Source organism: Parasteatoda tepidariorum, chromosome 4 (genome assembly GCF_982258835.1).
Source record: "Parasteatoda tepidariorum strain Cologne lab strain chromosome 4, Ptep-v5.0, whole genome shotgun sequence".
In the NCBI taxonomy this organism is placed as follows: Eukaryota; Metazoa; Arthropoda; class Arachnida; order Araneae; family Theridiidae; genus Parasteatoda; species Parasteatoda tepidariorum.
This window is the reverse complement of record NC_141758.1, coordinates 27,565,294-27,587,122: the sequence shown is the minus strand read 5'-3', so window position 1 is coordinate 27,587,122 and position 21,829 is coordinate 27,565,294. Positions and strand designations below refer to the sequence as shown.

At 31.2% G+C, this 21,829-nt stretch overlaps 1 protein-coding gene across 1 annotated transcript; it reads right to left on the bottom strand.

Annotated features, from left to right (window-relative positions):
* Positions 1-1,709: 1,709 nt before the first annotated feature.
* Positions 1,710-21,712, bottom strand: LOC107443234 (uncharacterized). The gene is made up of 8 exons (XM_043048579.3): positions 21,494-21,712; positions 15,623-15,669; positions 13,318-13,431; positions 11,751-11,795; positions 9,990-10,049; positions 7,679-7,734; positions 5,035-5,079; positions 1,710-1,812 (listed from the first exon to the last, which is right to left on the bottom strand). The coding sequence occupies exons 1-7, from the start codon at positions 21,645-21,647 to the stop codon at positions 5,067-5,069; spliced, it is 489 nt and encodes a 162-aa protein (XP_042904513.1). The 5' UTR covers positions 21,648-21,712; the 3' UTR covers positions 1,710-1,812; positions 5,035-5,066.
* Positions 21,713-21,829: the final 117 nt, after the last annotated feature.

The following is a 21,829-nucleotide window of genomic DNA, read 5'->3' as shown; positions in this document are numbered from 1 at the left end:
TATTTTACAGTATGTTCAAAGAGTTTAACTATCACCTCCTACATCAAAAAGCCTCCACACGGTCTTTTATAAGTAGTCCACGCAGACTATTAAAAAAGTGAACCAGTTGTGTGCATGAACCCAAAACCTTTTATAAAAGTAATTGAGAGAAATTTATCATATATATTTGAGAATTAAATCTGTAGTGGTTGACAAGTGAATAAGGCAAACCAATAATATTCATAAATAAAACAAATTTTCAGTCATATAATTGCTACCAATTTCTTATTTTAACTAGATTTGTAATATTTGACTCGTTCGGAAAGTGGATATCCTTCACAGTGGTCTGATCGGACTACTTATAAAAACCGTGAGGAGGCTTTCAGTTACAGGAGGCGTTGGTTTAACACGTTCACACCGGTGTTGCGCCTGAAAGCGGGACGGATAAAAGAAAGTACTGGTGGAAGAACTATTTCAATATTAGGGAGGAGTTAATCTATTCTCAACAATACGAATTCACTGTAAGGAAATTTTTTACGGCGAAGAAGCAATTCTATATAAAAATTGCATCCGTTAACACTAGGTTTACGGACGTTTCTTATATACCTATCTCTATGGACACACGTCAATTTGACGTATGAAAGAATTGTGATGCTTAATTTAATAAATTCAATTTAGTAGATTTTTATCCACCACTATTTCTAAATAATTCGAAGGCCTATATAATTCACCACTTCATATTTCTAAATTTACTTTGTTGTTATTTACCATTTTTTAATTATTTTCGCGTGTCCGGAGCAGTTGGCATCTCTGCACTTAGAAACCAATGTATATGTATATATTATAAGGAAGAAAATGAGATATATATTTATGAAATATTCTAGTATTTTATGTTTCAATACTCGAACTAAGCAACCGAAACCTTCAAAATCTGACACTCTGACATCAATTGACATTCTGCGTTTGTTCTTTCTATTATTGCTTATCGGCAACAGTTGTTTATCACTTGTTTTATTTGAGATAACGAATCGAAATATTGTGGGTCCATTCCTATTTATTATTGATGTGATAATTGCTTGTTTACTTAAACTTTTGTCTAAATTATGATCGCGTCAAATTGACGCATATCCGCAGAAATAGGTATACCACACAGAGAATTTCAATATTTCAACGCTTTTGAGGTAAATAGCGTTTAATATATATTTACTTCGATCAATGGTTAAAAGTCATTAGAAGAGATAAAATAAAAATTCAAAGGATTTTATAATTTTCCTTACAAAAGTCGAAATCCGTCAAAATGACGTGTTCCGTAAACCTAGGGTTAAAAACAATTTGTAGTTATGGATTTTTATTATTCCCGGAAAAAAAATGAAAATTATTTGTTACTAGTTTTTACTCCGGTCCGACGCCGGATGAGACAATCTAGCGTGACCCACCGGTGGGTCAACCCGGCGTGAACGTGTTAAGGTATATGATTCGTATTGAAAATATTTCTGACATACTTTTTGAATTATGTTTCCCATGCAAAAGCAAGTAACTTGCAATGACATCTGTGGTTCTCGATCGCTGTTTTTACGATAACGTGTAATCTAACTTATTATTTTGCATTTATGACCTTAGATTTAATATCAAACGTTGCATAAAGTTCTTTAATTATTTTCTTGATTACTTTAAAATGCTATTTGATAGAAATCACCATCTATTTTAACAATAAAATAAATAAACACAAACACTGATACAAAATATTTATTCTGCTTAAATGAAAAAGCATGACAATTCCGTGACGTTAAAGTTTGAGTAGAGGTTTTTAAGAGATTTATTCTTGCTTGATATCTGAAAATTAAAATCAAAGAGAACTACAATTATACTCTTAATTTTTCTCATCAATAAGTAAATCAGCAGTTTTGTACAGTTCGCAAAGAAATAAACGGTCCACCCTGAATAAATTTTGATCTACTGATCGGATCTTCACGCTCTAGAAAACAATCTTAAGGGGAGACTACAAATATGCTAATTAATTATTCCGAAGATTATTTTTAATATTCGATTTCTCAGAAACTATTCGAATAATTTAGCTAAAATTTTGTATTTTCCATTAAAATTTGCCTTTTTTAAAAGAAATGTTAAAATTGTATATCATATGATTCATATTTTTTTTCGGCTATTGTTAACACGTTGAATACCATGGGAACACCGGTGATCGGCACTGAGTTTGTCCGTAGCACCACGGGGTCACCGGTGACCGCCGAAGCCAAGATTATTAGAAACGCATGATTCGAGTAAAAACATATAATTCTACTCACAGGAATAAAAGTTATGTTTTGGATAAAATTATTTTTGGATAAAAGAATTTTATAATTATATGCAAAATTTTTCGAGGTACACAAAAAGTAAGATACACAAAAGTGAGATACACAAAAAGTAAAATTAACATTAAGGTTTCTAAACTTTGGACAGCTCTCCTGATCAAACTATTGAGACTATATTTCCCAGATTGCAGCTACCCCCAACATTTCGGGGGTCAGAAATTCGAATACGTCTGAAAAAGGAATGTTTATTGAGAGAAATTTACATTTTTGTGTTTGATTTCGTAATTTGAAATATCCTCTGCACTAATTAATGAGCAAATTTGAAGTCACCCTCTTCGAACCTTCAAGATTCACTCCTAGAACGTGAAAATCCGATCATTCGATGTAATGTTATTCAGAGTAGCCAGTTTTTTATTTTGCGTACTTTACATTTTTCCAACTGTCAAAACAAGCTACATTAAATGTAAAATGTTAGAAGGAAAAAAAATTAACTGACTTAGTATTTATGTAAGAGCTACTAACTATCAATTTTAAAAAAATCGGAAAATAATGAAAAAGAAATAAAGGTGTAGTGATAGGGGTGGAAGATTAATCTTCCACAAGTATATCATAACAGCGACTACTCAACTATGTACCTCTGCTAAAGTATATATACTTAACTTCGATAAGCTAAATGGCTTTTTACAGCGATTGCAGCTCACACGCAAAAAATAACATTTCGGTTTTTCAATATTTCTGTCTTATATTTAATTGAACTATAGTATTGGGTCTTCCGAAAAGTTCGAGTCGATTTTTAATAGATAGAGTTCCCTAAGGTCCTCCAGAAACATTGAAGTGGTAGCACAATTTATACTTTAAGCTATATTTCTTGCTTCTAAAAATGGGTCTTAAAATTTTATTGATCAACACAAAAATTCGGAAACTTGTTGTACATATAGAAGTCTGATACATGTTAGATGAATATCTTTTCCTAGATAGAAGTAAGACCATAGGTCTGAACTCATTGTCCGCTACCACTTCTCCGCTGACCATTGCTTTCTGCCAGTATCTCCATTGCACAAGTGCTTTACTACAGATGAAGCAGATAAATGTCCTCCTAGCGGACTTGTACATCACCTCCTACATCAAAAAGCCTCTACACGGTCTTTTATAAGTAGTCCGCGCAGACTACTTAAATAGAGAGCCAGTTGTGCGCATCCCAAAAGCTTTTACAAAAGTAATTGAGAAAAATTCAACATATATATTTGAGAATTGAATCTGTAGTGGTTGACAAGTGAATAAGGCAAACCAATAATATTCATAAATAAAACAAATTTTTAGTCATATATTTGCTACAACTTTCTTATTTTAACTAGATTTTATATTAAGTGACTCGTTCGGAATGTGGATATCCTTCACAGTGGTCTGATCGGACTACCTATAAAAAACCGGGTGGAGGCTGGTACCCCAAATGCACCTTCAGTTCAAAATTGAATATTATTTAATTTGAAGTTGTTGCGAAATCGGGGTAGCGACTGCTGTTTGCCACCATTTGCATATTTTTGGCAGGCCTTGTGAAGCTCCATCTATATCGAAAATCGGTATGAAGACTCCGATCTACTGAATAATTTAACAGAAATATAACAAGTTTAATAAGTTAATTTGTCGAAGCTTACCTCAGAGTGCTTCTAAATAAAGGGTAAGATATATTTGCCTAATATATTATTTTTAAAATATATCTTATATTAATCATTAAGGTTAATGATTTGAAGCTAAGCTTTTATTTGAAATGGTCGTAATCGGTTTTCGACCACGACATGATTGGATTTGGTAACCTTAATGCTATTAAAAATATATCTAGGGAAAACTTCGACCGACAAAAAAAGCTTTTTAAAAGAAATTTGCTTATATATGTCAACATTTGATTTTTAATTCACTAATTAGCAGGATCTATCTAATCAAAAACCATTAGGAAGACATACAAGTAGAACCTCGCATTTGTAGGAAATCTTTTTATCTGAAAGGAATGTCCAGGACATTAACCCGTTTTGTCCCGACTTTATATATTGAAATCATATAAGAAGTGGTTTTATGGAAAAGGTGGTATAATATATTATCGAAATTAATTGGTTTTTCTACTGTTAGGGCATTCAAAAAGTCTTTGATGGATCAAAAAGTACTTGCTCCTTTTATTTCTAGATCTAGTCAGAAATAACTAAATCATTGTGGTATCTGAGAATCTTTTAATTCACCCAGATAAATGAAAATTCTGAAAAAAGTTTCCCACCACAATGAATGTCTTTGAAAAAAGGAACTGTCCTAAATATATGACGCTGGGCGTTAACCGATTAACTTATATGTGTCAGCATTTAGTTTTTAACCGTCAGTCTCAAAGATTTGGCTAATCAAAAGCCATTAGGAAGACATACAGGTAGAACGTCGCATATATACATTTATGGGTAGACTTTTAATGTCGAAGGAATGGCTAGGACATTAACTTATATGTGTCAGCATTTGGTTTTTAACTCTCAAATTCGCTGGATCTGGATAATCAAGTGCCATTAGGAAGACGTCGCATATATAAATATGTTGTAAGGCTTTTAATTGTAATAAGTCGACACTGATCTTTATATTGGCTATTTAAAAGGTATCAAGAAGGTAGCTAAGTTTCTTTAATAAGATTTTAGACGAAGAATATACTGAAGAAAACGCAAAAAATCATATTTTTTCCATCATAAATCTGCAATATTTTTTAAATTAAAGTTACCTTTAGTGTTATCTTCAAGTTTTCTCGGAACGTCATTTTCCCACTCTACAATAAAGGATAATTTTAATTAAAATTCTGGAAGTTTAATGTTTAAATGTAATGTATGTATGTAAAAATGTAATGTAACTCAGGACACATTGTTAGATTATATTACAGATTGGGTACTCATTATTTTTAGTAGCTCAAACTTTTCGGATTTTAAACTAAGTTTTGAAAAACTTAGAGTTTAATAACAAAACTATTTACAGGACACATTCTAGAGTCTCAAAGATTTTTCAGAAAATGACATCACAGTATAAATCACCATTGATAAAAAATACTAAATTTTGTAATTAGATTTTATTTAGTAAACAGTTAAACTCTCATACTAATTTTAAGCAAAGATTGTAGCTTTCACTACTAAACGGAACTGTATAGGGGAAAAAACGGTAACATTCATTAAAAAAATAAAAATTGTTTAGAAAAATTGCGTGCCTGGCCCATGAAAGTTTTCGCGCAAATTATTTTAACCTCTTTGTACAGTACTGTCACGCATGCTGCAAACTACATAGTATAAAATTTCGCATAAATTAGTGTCGACATGCTAGAGAGTTGTTTAGTTCATACCAACCTAACGCAGCGTCTACATTACGACGCAGTTTTGTTTTATATCTATGAAATTACAATAAGCAAGTTATCTTGTGTGTTGTTTTTAACTTAACCCCTTGACATCATTTCTAGATATCCTTGACTATCATTTCTAGATATAGAAATTATCTTTGATTGTACTGTAAACAACAACTCGCAACGGAATGTTGATGCCAACTGCTCCGGACACGCCAAAATAATTAAAAAAGCGGTAAATAACTACCAACTAAACTTAGCAGATATTTGACTATTTTTGCTTGTTTTTTAAAAGGTATGACAGGACATAACGGTTATAAAGTGGTGAATTGTATAATCCTACGAATTATTTAGAAATAGTGGTGGATAAAAATTTACTAAATTGAATTTATTAAACCAAGAATCACAATTGATTAACTACCACTTTAAAATACATATTTGCTGTCCGGAGCAAGTTGGCATCACTGTGTTGAAGACGTCTGAGACACGCCAATTATTGTTTTGACATAAGAAACCAATGACGTCTCCCAGACGTCTTCGTATGTCAAGGAGTTAATGGTATAATACTTCATAAGACAAAATGCTATATCACATCTGTAACGCAGCCTTATTAATTCATAGATACAATCCAGAATTAATAAGACAACTTTACATAACTTTAACATTAAAAGGTATGAAGTTTATCGTTTCATTCTTTGATGTGTAAGTTTCGTACTGAAAATAATAGCTTTAAAGCAATTTTTAGACTGTTTTTTCTGGTTGTCTAAAATATGAAGACATATTGTAATCCTTTCTGGAACAGCTAATTCCGATTGAAAAGTTTTAGTCCGGCAAAACATTAACAAGTGTGACCTCAGACAGTACATTAAGTGAAGTGACATAATTTAGCTTTTTGATGTTTCAAGAATAGTGGTTGATAAACTTTGAAAAACAAATAGATTTATATTTATATTGGTTCTCAACATTTGTTGAATAATTGTTGCAAGACTGACTACGCAGCACCGGGAGACAATTTGCAATTCAGTGGCCTTTAACGATTCGCTTTCTTTTATGGAGATATTTCCTTTGGCTGTGTAGTTGATCCAAAGCAATTATAATTAAAACTTTAATTTCTTGTTAAATTTATTACCGGAACTAAAGTCAAATATCAAGTTTTTTCAGTTAAAAAATGCCAAAAAATGTAGCAGGTCGTTAAAGACCGCTGGATCGGAAAATCGCGCTCCGGAAAGGGTAAAGTAGATCTGTCATCGTTAGCAGCCGAAGCTTTTTTTTCCAATGGTAGGCACTGAATTTAAATCTTTTGCCTATACTATGCCAGAATTGTTGCGCATTTCGCGTTATCCAGTGGGCACCTGTGAAGCAAAGTCACGGAGTCGAGCAACATTGCCCATGCCACACTGTCACAAACCCGTTTATAGGGTGGGCCACATTCACACATCATACACACAACAGAGGACAGCACAAAGAGAGAGAGAAACATCCATGCCTAGAGAGGGATTCGAACCCGCAGCCTATCGCTTCGCAGTAAGGCACGCTAACCACTCGGCCGGCAGCAGCCGAAGCTAAAAGTACTAACTTTTTAAATTTACTCGGTATGTTTCAAAGTTAAATTTGAATTAAAATCATTGTAAAGTTCTTAATTTATGAATTTGATATTAACCGTAACCTTTTTGGGACAGGCGAGGCATAAATGTATTCGTACAGAATCAGAATCGTAAAATATAAAAAGCTGTAGTTTAAGTTTGGACATAGCTAATTTGACACACTTCCTTTTGCATTCACTTTAAATCTAACACATCCAATCCATGTGTGTTAAAAGTGTAACTATAAGTCTTTTAATTCAAACTAAGTAGTGGTGAATTAAATAAAGCAAACTATTATTACCCCGCCCACAAATAAACTGCTGTAAAAAATAGTTTGGCTACCAGTTTTATCTTTTTTACCCTGATTATCAACACCCTGAGAATGCATATATGACTCGCCCGTCTCGAAGAGGTTCAACATGAAAATATTCTAAAATAAAAATTTAAAGCAAACTTACGGCATGCATGAATCGGGAAACATAGTACAGTAACTCATGTTAGGCTCCATGCATTTCTGCAATTTAATTAAAAATAAATGTTTATAGAATATGTAATAACAAATTATAGAAGTTTATATAAGTTTTCAAGTACATATTCGCACTGAGCAACAGTGGCTATGGTAGTAGAGAGCTCGCCTCCCAATAAGATGACCCAGGTCAACGCCTCCAATAACTGAAAGCCTCCACGCGGATTTTTGTAGGTAGTCCGATCTGACCACTATGAAGGTAAAGCTGACCTATCAAGCAATATTGGAGCAAAAAAGTTTGCAAGTTAACGTTATGTTAGTATTGTGCTTATGTTAACTCCTTGGAGCAAAAATAGATGATGAGTCGGCCTGTCTAATTCAAGGGCTCTCAGAGATGCCAACTGCTCCGGACACGCCAAAATAATTAAAAAAAACGGTAAATTACTACAAAGTAAATTTTGCAAATATTTGACTATTTTTGCTTTCTTTTTAAAATGTATAACATAACATGAAAACTATAAAGTGGTGAATCTTTTAAGCCAACGAATTATTTAGAAATAGTGGTCGATAAAAATCTACTAAATTGAATTTATTAAACCCAGAATCACAATTGATAAATTAGCACTTAAAAATATATATTTGCTGTCCGGAGCAAGTTGGCATCTCTGGGCTCTAGGTAAACCAATTACTGGATGCTGGATATTGGGGTTATCTCGGCGTTTGGCGCGAAGCGCCACTAACCGATTCATTGATTCTGTTTTGTTGTATTCTGGGAGGTCCTATATATCTTTGAAGTTGTAGTATGTTGCAACAACAAGTCAAGTCCTTAAGGAGTAAATCTTTAGTTTTGAAGGGAAAATCATCTTTGGAATGGGGAGATCACCTTGAGTAGAGTTGTGTGATAAAGTTAATAGTATTTTGATAGTATGCAGGTAAACCAATTAAGGAAAGAACCCTTTAATATAAAATCTATTAAAAATTAGAAAGTGGTAGCAAATATATGCCTAAAATTTTTTTAAATTTATGAATATAATTGGTGTGTTTTTATTTACTTGTCAACCACTACAGATTCAATTCTCAAATATATATGATAAATTTCTCTCTATTACTTGTAAAATAGAATTTGGGGTCATGCGCACAAGTGGTTCGCTTTTTAAATAATCTGCGCAGACTACTCTTAAGAAACCGTGTGGAGGCTTTCTGATGTAGGAGGTGATGCCCAGGTTCGATCCTAGTGTTGCTGGTCGATTCGAATTCTGCTGTGGGCTCGCACCGACCACAGTCCTGACATAAAATATCTCAAGTGCAGACGGATTAAGGGTTATGATCCCCTTACCATTGGCCTAGTTATCTAATTTACACCTGGCGGTGTAAAATTAGATGCTTTAAAGTAAAAAATTTTATACCTTACAATTTAAAAATTTTTCGACTACTATTGAAAAAAACATTAAAAATATTTACTAAATTTACTTATTTCTAAGGAATTATCTTTGGATAAACGAATTTTATAATTGTGTGCAAAAATTTTTCAAATCACGTAAAAATTCTCGAAATATGACGAAATACGCAAAAAATAAAATTAATATTTAAGGAGTCAAAATTTTGGATCGCTCTCCTGACTAAACGATTAACATTATATTTTCCAGATTGCGGCTACCGCCTATATTTTTTTTTTTTTTTGGGGGGGGGGGGTGGCAGAAATCCAAATCTGTTGGAAAAAAAGTATGTTTATTCAGAGAAAGTATGTTTTTGTATCTGATTTCGTTATTTAAAATATCTTCTGCACTAAATAATAAGCATATTTTAAATCAGTCCCTCTAACCATTAAGATTAAGAACTAGAATATGAAGATCTGATTATTAGATCATAAGTTATTCAGGGTGGTCCGTTTTTTTTTTTTTTTTTTTTTTTTTGTCACACTGCACGTTATTTTTTATTAAAGAGCATTAAGCATTTAACAAAATTACAAACATTTGATAATTTCGTAGAGCTTCTTAAACTCAAATTTCGATGTCGAAAAAAACATGAAAAGGTGAAGGTTGATAGAACAAATTCATATTGTCTCATATAAACAATAATACATTTTTCTTTATAATTTTGCATGCTTAAATAAGTCAGTTTTTTTTATTCACAAGGATTTTGAATTAAGCTCTTCAAAGATTGTCTCGAAAAAGTAGTGAAGTAATGACTATATTTGACAAAAAGTAAGAGTAGTTAGAAATTACCAGGCTCTATACAAATGGGTATGTTCCATGCAAATAAGAAAAAAATGAGTTGCATATATTATTGGAAAAGAAACTCACTCGACATCCTTCGAAAGCAGTGCTCTCCTCTTCGGCATCAGGATCGCCACCGATTTCTTTCTATAAAAAGGAACATATTTTAATCCATATCTATCCTTAACAAAAGAACACATTACGAAGTTTAGGTACAATTTCGATACAAATCATCACCTCCTACATCAGAAAACTTCCACACGGTTTTTTATAAGTAGTCTGCACAGATTATTTAAAAAGTGAACCAGTAGTGCGCATGAACCCAAATTCTTTTTTTAAAAGCGGAGATGCCAACTGCTGAGAACACGCCAACATAATTAAAGAGACGGTAATTAACTACAAACTAAATTTTATAAATATGTGATTATTTTCGCTGGCTTTTTAAAAGGTATAGCATGATATAACTACTAGTCCTAGTGTTTTGATTTTATTGGACAACTGGGCCGCGAAGCGACCCCTATCCCATTCATCTGGAATTTTAACACTGTTTCACACTGTTTAACACAGTTGAGCATTGAGGTAAGCAGGCAGTGGAGTTGCTTTTATGAATGTTTCAAGCACTTTGCTTGAATAACTAAAAAGGAATAAAAAAATAAAATGAGCAGCTTGCTCTAAACTGTGTTTGTTTGATTTTGGAGTTGTTCAGAATTGTATCAGCATGAGGAAACGTTATTTTCAGAAAGGTGGATGAAATTATTTGCTTTGATAGTTATGATATGAATCGTCGAAGGTGAAATGTGCAGCTATTGGTCTGTGGTTTTTATCTTTGATATAATTTTCAAATTTAAAGATTTCATTAAAATTTGCTGTTTTACACTCTATGACTTTATCGAAAAAATCTGCGTTTAGCTTGTATATATGCTGTGATAGAGTTGGTATTTTGAGGTTTGCGTGTATATTGGTATTCCGGATGAACCATCTTGCACAGGTTATTTTTCTAAGGATTTTATTTTGGCATTGGTTCAATTTCTCCTGTAGATGTTGAGGTATCGTTGTCCAAACAGTTGAGGCATAGGATTGGGCGGATCATTGCTGTATATAGTAGCTTCTTTAATTTAAGTGACATATTCTGATTATATATTAATGGTTGTATGGCTATTATTGCTGCATTTGATTCATCTATTGTGCTTTTGATATGATCATTCCAAATGAGTTTGATGTAACTACTTATAAAGTGCTGAATCATATAAGCCTACGAATTATTTAGAAATAGTGGTGGATAAAAATCTACTAAATTGAATTTATTAAACCAAGAATCACAAATGATAATCTACCACTTTAAAATATATATTTGCTGCCCTGAGCTAGTCGAATTATAGCAAAAAATGAGAACTAAGAGAAATTTATCATATATAGTTGGGGATTAAATTTGTGGTGGTTGATAAGTAAATAAGACAAACCAATCATGTTCATAAATTAAACACATTTGTGGAAATATATTTGCTACCACTTTCTTAATTTTACTATACTTTGTATAAAATGGCTCTTTCGTAAACTGGTTTACCTTCATAGTGATCTAATCAGACTACCCTAAAAGAAACCGTATGGAGGCTTTCAGCTATAGAGAAAAGGTGATGTGAGCGTGGAAGATCTAATAAATTTTTCTAATTTTCCTTTATTGTTCAGCAAAGGTGATAAGTTTCATAAATTTCATCAGGTTTTTTCTTGAACGCAAAAATGTTAGTAATTTTTTTTCCTCCTAAATTTCGCTGAGTGTTCATTTGCATATACATGCAAATAAAAAGTAATTAAATTCGAACCAATAAAGATAAATTTAATAAAGCTCACCACTCGTTCCATCATTAAGATGTTAATTTTTTGGTAACAAGGCCCCTGAAAAAGAAATAAAGAATTCAGTAAAAACTAGCTGATGTACTATAATACAGAAGTATAATCTTCGTTTCTCTTAGAATTTTTTTTTCTTGAAGTATAAAAGAATGCTATTATCAAATATTATTTATGAAGAAGTACCTTAACAACGCATAGATTTAACATATTGCTACCACAAGAAAAAATAATTCTTGAAAAATGGGGAAATTCTGTAGTAGGTGTTGGATAAGGGTTCAACTTTTCCCGATGCTATTGTTTTAGTTTTAGACCACCTATTTCAAAGATATTTAAAACAATAAATAAGTAAAACTTTTTGTTTCGAAACTTCTTATCAATTTTTTAGCAACTACTATTTTTAAAGCAATAGCCCAGGTAGCAGAGAAGCATCAAATTTACATCAGAAATACGTATATTTCAAATTTAAATTTTGCTACGCATTCGTAAAATTAACATAAAACTAAAACATCGAATTATAGCAAAAAATGATTATCCAAAAACGGAAATTTTACGGAAACAAATTCTTTTCTTTTACGTATATTTTACCAAACACTTTTTTCTTAGGTAAAAATGAGTACGTTATTTTTACATTTAGATTAAATTTTGACCAATTGTTGACATTTACGTCAACAATTGGTCAAAATTTAAGTAAGTTGAAACATCGAATTGTAGAGAAAAATGGTAATCAAAAAACGGAAAATTAACAAATTTATTTTAAGAGTATTTTATCGACCACTTTTTTCAAAGTAAGAATGTGTACTTTAATTTTTTATCATGTTTACGTCAACAATTGGTCAAAGTTTACGTAAGTTGAAACATCGAATTGTAGCGAAAAATGGTTATCAAAAAACGGAAAATTTAGATAAAATTTTGCTTTTACAAATTCATTTATTTTAAGAGTATTTTACAGACCACTTTTTTCTAAGTAAGAAAGAGTACGTTATTTTTACATAATATATACGCAACATGAATGTAAGTTAAAACGTCAAATTAAAAGATAAAGTGGTTATGCAAAAAATAGAAAATTTAAATGGTAAATTTGCTTTGTCAATAATACGTAAATTACACAAAATCATTTTTACTAAATCTGAATCGTAAATATTCTTTCGTAAAATATACAAAAGCAATTTTACCGAAAGGTTGCTGGTAAAATCCATTCCGTTAATATTACGTAAAATATACTAAAGCTTTTTGTAAAAAAAATTACGTAAAATTTGCGTAAAAAACGTATTGACTTTACTAATTTTCCAAAAATTTACGTTTAGTTTACGTATTATGCTACACCGGAGAGAACTGAAATTAATTTCACTAGTAAAAATGCATTATGGTCGCAGTTGCTAATGTGAAGTTTGACTAAGGCACTAATATTAAATTTTTAAAGTAAATAAAAAGAGATTAATAATTTTGTTAAAAACAAATTAGGTATATAATTGTTTTAACGACGATTCGAATTAAAGTAATATGACATAATAATTAAATTTTTATAAGTTATGTTAGATTCAATTAAAATTCTAGGACATAAAATTACCAATTCATCCATTGGTATACTGCATATGATTTCGCTCCATGATTCAATACTCCCATAAGGTAGAGTTTGGCTCATGCCACACTTGTTTATTTCGTCAATCATCCAATTTTGAGTCTAAAAATGTAAATAATGTAACAGTAGAAATGTAACAATGCATAAAAATATAGATCATAACTGCGATAGGATATAATAATATTCAACGTGTCTTTTTTTGAAGTTCTGCTGAACGAATAACATTCATCAGAATTGTGACCAATAATAATAATGTTTATGAACATAGGAATGCTGGATTATGAATATGCTATATTATATAACATTGCATAACAAGTATTTATTTATTTACGTTCTGATATTTGAATAATATTTATCAGAATTCTGATGAAGGATAACAATGCGTAACATAACAATACTCGATAAAAATCATGTTAGTTTATAACAATGCATAACGAGTATTTATTTATTTATTTTTATGTTCTGCTGATTGAATAACATTCATCAGAATTGTGACAATGATAATAATGATTATGAACGTAACAATGTTAGATTATAACTACGCTATAATATATAACATTGCATAACAAGCATTTGTTTCTTTACGTTCTGTTAATTGAATAATATTAATCAGAATTCTGATGAATGATAACAATGCGTAAAGACATAACAATGCTAGATAATAATTTGTTAGTTTATAACAATGCGTAATCAGTATTTATTTGTTTATTTTTATGTTCTGCTGATTGAATAACATTCATCGGCTTTCCAATGAATGATAACAATGCGTAAGGACATAACAATACTAGATTAAAAATATGCTAGTTTATAACAATGCGTTACAAATATTTATTTATTTATTTTCATGTATTATGCTGAATAAATACTTATCAGAGATCTGATGAATGATAACAATACGGAAGAATACAACAATGATACATTATAATTATGGTACAGTATAATAATGCGTAGTAAGTATTTATTGATTTATTTTGAAACTTACTATTGCAGTAATGAAGTAAAATTCAAATCTTGTGCAAATTTTAGAGCACATATGTAAATTTTTGTGCTTCAAAATTCGCACAAGATTCTCGATTTTTAAAACATTTTGAAAGTGAAAGACTGACACCATTAGAATTTTAGAGAAGTTTTTTCCTATCATAATTGATAGTTTTAATTTTATTTGATTGTTATTAAATTAATGTGATTAAATATGTGATTAAAATTAATTACTTTTGGTAATAAGTACAAATTGAAATAGAAAAATAAGTTTTGTATTAAAGGAAAATTAATAGGAAAAATGTATTTATTACAAAATTACCATAGAAAAATAGGGAACAAATTACGCTTAATTAATTTAGATAATAGGTACAAATTGAAATAGAAAAAAAAATTTCGTACTAAAAAAACTAAATTAATAGAGAAATATCGTGCTAATTCATCAAGATTGGCCGTAAGAAATCACGAAAATAATGCTTAATTATTTTTGGCAATATGTTCTATCTGTATTATGTTAATTGTTTTTTTTCAGTCGATACTAAATATACTGCTATTAGTACCAAGATACTATCTTAGATAGATATTGTCGAGATGATTTTTTACTGTCCATCTAAAGAATTAGGAACTGGAGAATACTGTTGAATATAGTAATTTTAGACTATCAGGAGTTGATTTCCAGGGTAGCTACATTTCAGAAAGAAAAAATTAAAAATTGGTAGAAAAAGATCAAGAAAACAAAATGTTTTATTGATTAAAAATACATGTAAATAAAAATATCTGTGTTACAAACAATCAATCTCGAAGACTGATCGTAAAGACACAGTTCCTAGTAGAACACCGAAGTCAAGAATCATTGGCTGAGATCAGTAAGTGATAATCCTGTAAGGGGACCGAGGGTAAGCAATATAGGTCCTCGTGAAACTGTTCTACCTTAAAGTGGTCTTCGGGCTACCAAAGCGGGATATTCATCCCCTCAGCAAAACATCAAAATTGTGATGGTATGTCTTTGGATCATCCTCCGGGATGCTTCTCAGACCGTCGCCAATAGCTCATTGTACTGCTCTAGTGCGACGTAAATAAAGTACCTGCCTACAAATAATCAAGGAAATTACTACAATTGACGTAAAATTAAAATATATAAATTAAAGGTAACTTTGTAAATCAATTATCACCACTTTAAATTTTTTTCCGATTATGGCCACCTTTATTTTGGTTGCAAAATTTCTCCCCTCATAGTTTCGAAAATAATTTCATAAAAAATAAATGCAAATCTAGACAGAATATTAGGTAATTAATAAATTTTAAAATAACTAACCTTTTCCATCATGCTAAGAAAACACTCATCAAATTGCTCCACATTATCTGATTGAAATAAAACATTTGATTACAATTTTATACGTTTCACACATACATCTGATTTATTCGTAATAAAACGTTTACACAAATGTTGCGGACTAAAGTTTGCAAATACCTTCTTAACTTACGATAACTACTGTAATAATTAAATTAGTGTGTGTATAGGTACGGTAAAACAGTAATGCGCTACATGATAAATCCATTTACAGAATCACTTTGTGAAATATTACCGAGTTTACACTTCTATTTTGAAAGTGGTACGAGATTTGTGGAAAAAATTTGTGCCAAGTTTGTAGTTAAATATGTTTTTTTAAAGCTTTTCACCAAGAAAAATAAAAAAGCCACAGTTTAAGTACCTTTTCAAGCAAAACCATACTTTTAAAATAATTTTAAATTTCATAAATCTATAATTTTAAAAATCACCAATTTGGCGACATTTTCACACGTAGATGAAAATTATCAAAATCACTGCCTTATTCTCAGTTTTTGCAAACTTTCATGAGCCCCGATGATGCAGCATTAGAAAAAGTTTTTAAATATTAAAAATTTAGATCACAAACATTTAATTTTCACAAAACTGTGCCTTTTTTCCGTATTGATGTTTTGCACCATTTTCAGAAAAAGCATGATAGCGCTTCCTATAAATAGACTTAACTTGACTTAACAGTCCGGAGTAACTGTTGTAAACTTACAACGGTTATGAAAGTAGCCTATTATTCGCAGAAAAGCATAATTTTAGAGAACAACAGAATCTTCGAAAAACAGCTTTAGGTATTTGTAATTGTAAATTCTCGCTTTAGTATTATTCACCACAAGGTATTTATTCATATTAAGCCGATGATATATATATATACAGAGATGCCACCTTTTAATCCGGACAGAAAGTAAATATTTTAAAGTGGTAGATTATCAATGGTGATTTTTCGCTTAATTAATTCAATTTAGTAGATTTTTATCCACCACTATTTCTAAATAATTCGTTGGCTTATATATTTCGCCACTTAAAGGCACTTATGACTTGCTATACCTTTTAAAAAGTAAGCATGAATAGTCAAATATTTGCGAAATTTACTTTGAAGTTATTTACCGTTTCTTAAATAATTTTGGCGTGTCCGGAGCAGTTGGCATCTCTGTATATATATATATATATATATATATATATATATATATATATATATATATATATATATATATATATATATATATATATATATATTCATACCCTCCAACTGCTACGGAATTTCCGTAGTTTCAGAAATCTTCTTTTCAGACGGTAGCAAAATTAATGTCTTAATATTTAAAAAAAAATTATTTTAGCGTAACTTGTCCACTATTACTTATAAAAGTGTAGGCCATATGACTAGATTCTTAAGTTCTGATAAAAGTTTTATGAGAGATCCATTTGCTTTAAAAACTTCTACTTTGGTTCGCTACCACTAGAAAGAATTATTTTCAAAATCTTCATAAGTTGGAGGGTACTGGTATGATGCCGACTGGGGACGCATAGTCTCTAGCGACAAATCCCGCTTCCAACTGTGTCCTGACGATCATCGAAGACTTGTTTGGAGACGCACAGGGCAGAGGGGGGATCCTGCGTTCACTATTGCACGCCGCACCGGCCCTCAACAAGGCATTATGGTCTGGGGTGCCATTTCCTTTGACAGCCGAACACCTTTGGTCGTCATTAGAGGTATACTTACTGCACAGCGGTATGTCGACGACATCCTAAGACCTGTTTTGCTACCGTTCTTTTTGCAGCGCCCTGGGCTGGTTTTTTAGCAGGACAATGCCAGACCACATACGGCACGTGTTGCTATGAACTGTCTGCAAGCTTGTCAAACTTTTCCTTGGCTGCCAGATCACCAGATCTCTCTCCCACCGAGCATGTCTATGATGGGAAGGCGATTGCATCTGGCACGGAATGTTGATGACCTCGTTCAATAATTGGATCGAATTTGGCAGGAAATACAGCGAGAGACCATCCGGGAGCTTTATCGGTCTATGCCACGCCGTGTGGCAGCTTGTATCCAGGCTGGAGGCGGGTCAACACCTTATTGAACTTGTTACTGTAACTCTGCAGTAAATTATTCAATTGTTCTGAAATTTTAATAATTTACTATTCTGTACATTGTCTTCCTATCCACCTATTTTCGTTTCAATCGGACAACTCCATCTTGGTGCGTCGATTTTTTTGTTATAGAGTGTATATATTAATCTAAACTTTTAAAAGAATTCATGAAGTATATCTTAAGTTAAAAAAAGGTCAAGTATTAATATAAGAAATGTCAAAGTATAATTTTTACGCACTACCAATTTATTAACTAAAATGCATTTTATAAATAATTCAAATTTTCTTTGTAGAAAAAAAAAATTCTCAGCTCAAATAATTTTTTTCTAAGTATTCACTAGCTGAAAATTATGTTGGTGAATGTGATGAATGAAAAGAAGTATTATGCAACTACTAAGTTGCTGACTACCGGGCTAATTTTTTATCATTAAAATGACCTCGTTCAATAATTGGATCCAATTTGGCAGGAAATACAGCGAGAGACCATCCAGGAGCTTTATCGGTCTATGCCACGCCGTGTGGCAGCTTGTATCCAGGCTGGAGGCGGGTCAACACCTTATTGAACTTGTTACTGTAACTCTGCAGTAAATTATTCAATTGTTCTGAAATTTTAATAATTTACTATTCTGTACATTGTCTTCCTATCCACCTATTTTCGTTTCAATCGGACAACTCCATCTTGGTGCGTCGATTTTTTTGTTATAGAGTGTATATATTAATCTAAACTTTTAAAAGAATTCATGAAGTATATCTTAAGTTAAAAAAAGGTCAAGTATTAATATAAGAAATGTCAAAGTATAATTTTTACGCACTACCAATTTATTAACTAAAATGCATTTTATAAATAATTCAAATTTTCTTTGTAGAAAAAAAAAATTCTCAGCTCAAATAATTTTTTTCTAAGTATTCACTAGCTGAAAATTATGTTGGTGAATGTGATGAATGAAAAGAAGTATTATGCAACTACTAAGTTGCTGACTACCGGGCTAATTTTTTATCATTAAAATGACCTCGTTCAATAATTGGATCCAATTTGGCAGGAAATACAGCGAGAGACCATCCAGGAGCTTTATCGGTCTATGCCACGCCGTGTGGCAGCTTGTATCCAGGCTGGAGGCGGGTCAACACCTTATTGAACTTGTTACTGTAACTCTGCAGTAAATTATTCAATTGTTCTGAAATTTTAATAATTTACTATTCTGTACATTGTCTTCCTATCCACCTATTTTCGTTTCAATCGGACAACTCCATCTTGGTGCGTCGATTTTTTTGTTATAGAGTGTATATATTAATCTAAACTTTTAAAAGAATTCATGAAGTATATCTTAAGTTAAAAAAAGGTCAAGTATTAATATAAGAAATGTCAAAGTATAATTTTTACGCACTACCAATTTATTAACTAAAATGCATTTTATAAATAATTCAAATTTTCTTTGTAGAAAAAAAAAATTCTCAGCTCAAATAATTTTTTTCTAAGTATTCACTAGCTGAAAATTATGTTGGTGAATGTGATGAATGAAAAGAAGTATTATGCAACTACTAAGTTGCTGACTACCGGGCTAATTTTTTATCATTAAAATGACCTCGTTCAATAATTGGATCCAATTTGGCAGGAAATACAGCGAGAGACCATCCAGGAGCTTTATCGGTCTATGCCACGCCGTGTGGCAGCTTGTATCCAGGCTGGAGGCGGGTCAACACCTTATTGAACTTGTTACTGTAACTCTGCAGTAAATTATTCAATTGTTCTGAAATTTTAATAATTTACTATTCTGTACATTGTCTTCCTATCCACCTATTTTCGTTTCAATCGGACAACTCCATCTTGGTGCGTCGATTTTTTTGTTATAGAGTGTATATATTAATCTAAACTTTTAAAAGAATTCATGAAGTATATCTTAAGTTAAAAAAAGGTCAAGTATTAATATAAGAAATGTCAAAGTATAATTTTTACACACTACCAATTTATTAACTAAAATGCATTTTATAAATAATTCAAATTTTCTTCGTAGAAAAAAAAATTTCTCAGCTCAAATAATTTTTTTCTAAGTATTCACTAGCTGAAAATTATGTTGGTGAATGTGATGAATGAAAAGAAGTATTATGCAACTACTAAGTTGCTGACTACCGGGCTAATTTTTTATCATTAAAATAAATATGGAAAACCCTGAAGACTCATTGTAAACTTTTAATCTTGAGTAAGCTGATCAGAACTCTAATTACTGAAGCAAAGTATCAAAGTAAGAGCTTCCGAAATCCCACCTCTTTACTTTTTCCCAATTATTTAAAAACATATATTTCTATTGGGGGATTTCTGTTCTCAGAACAATAAATTGAAAATGGAAGCACATGTTCTGAAATATTATATCAGTATAGAAATTTACATTTTATATATATATATATATATATATATATATATATATATATATATATATATATATATATATATATATATATATATATATATATATATATATATATAAAATGTTAATGTTATATCCGTAACCCTTGTGTAGTTTTTTAGCTGAAGCTTTTTTTCTGAATTTAGCTATTTTATTCTGCATTGAGCTGTTTTATTCTGATTTAAACTATACAAAAACTTAAAAAATCAGCTTAAGCCTTAAGAGAACGCTGTAGCACAAGGAAAAACTTTTAATCGTAAATTCTCTTTCATCACTATGAGTAATTTAAAATCTAGAAATAGTGAGTGCATGCAAAAACTAAAGCAAGGCATAAAGTTTAAAATACTGAAAAAGAATTTTCGAAATATAAAAATGAAAACAAATTATGAAATTTTAACTTAGGATTATTCAAAAGGTAAGTTCTATTTCAACAATTTGATTAAATTTCCTCACTTTGAAATTTTTTTCGACAATTGAGACTTTTTGACTTATTCTATGTTTGCCTGAACCATCACATCCTACATCAGAAAGCCTCCACACGGTTTCTTATAAGTAGTTTGCGCAGATTATTTAAAAAGCGAACCACTTGTGCTCAAGAACCCAAATTCTATTTTAAAATTACTTGAGAGAAATTTATCATAGAATTGAATCTGTAGTGGTTGACAAGTATATAAAACAAACCAATTATATTCATAAATTAAACAAATTTTTAGACCTATATTTGCAACCACTTTCTAATTTTTTATAGATTTCATATTTAATGGTTCTTTCACTAATTGGTTTAACTTCATAGTGGGCTGATCGGACTACTTACGAAAAACCGTGTGTGGACTTTCAGTTATAGGAGGCGTTGCCTGAACCATCACCTCCTACATCAGAAAGCCTCCACACGGTTTCTTATAAATAGTCTGCGCAGATTGTTTAAAAAGGGATCCACTTGTGCGCATGAACAGAAATTCTATTTTAAAAGTACTTGAGAGAAATTTATCATATATATTTGAGAATTGAATCTGTAGTGGTTGACAAGTAAATAAAACAAACCAATTATATTTATAAATTAAACAAATATTTAGACATATGTTTGCTACCACTCTCTAATTTTTAATAGATTTCATATTTAATGGTTCTTTCACTAATTGGTTTAACTTCATAATGGTCTGATCGGACTACTTACCAAAAACCGTGTGGAGGCTTTCAGTTCTTCTATGCTTTAAATCAGGTAAGGAGATAAAACAAAATTTGCATTGATAAGTTTCTCGTGTGGCTTATCGTCCTCCTAATTTATATTCATAACGAGTCTGCCATCCGTTATCCTACTCTTCGACGCGATGAACTATAATTGCGGGGCCATTTTACTTACCGCAATTGCAAATCTGGTGCACAAGACAATCTAAAAGAGCAGTCGAAGCTTTTTCTTCATCATCATCTGCTTCACTAGGTGGTGCAGGAGGAGAAATTGCGTCAACGGAATTCCACGCAAAAATTAAAACCAAAAGTATTGCTGACAAGCGCATCTTATATTACACTTAAATTTATTACCAAGTATTCCCAACCTTATATTTAACCTTATGACGAACGATCAGTTTTTATAGTCGATAACAAGTATTGAAAATAACTAGCGTGTTGTTAATTGATGTTGAACCAATATTTCACATTTTGTTATGCAAATAGCTAACCAATTTATTGGATGCTGTCT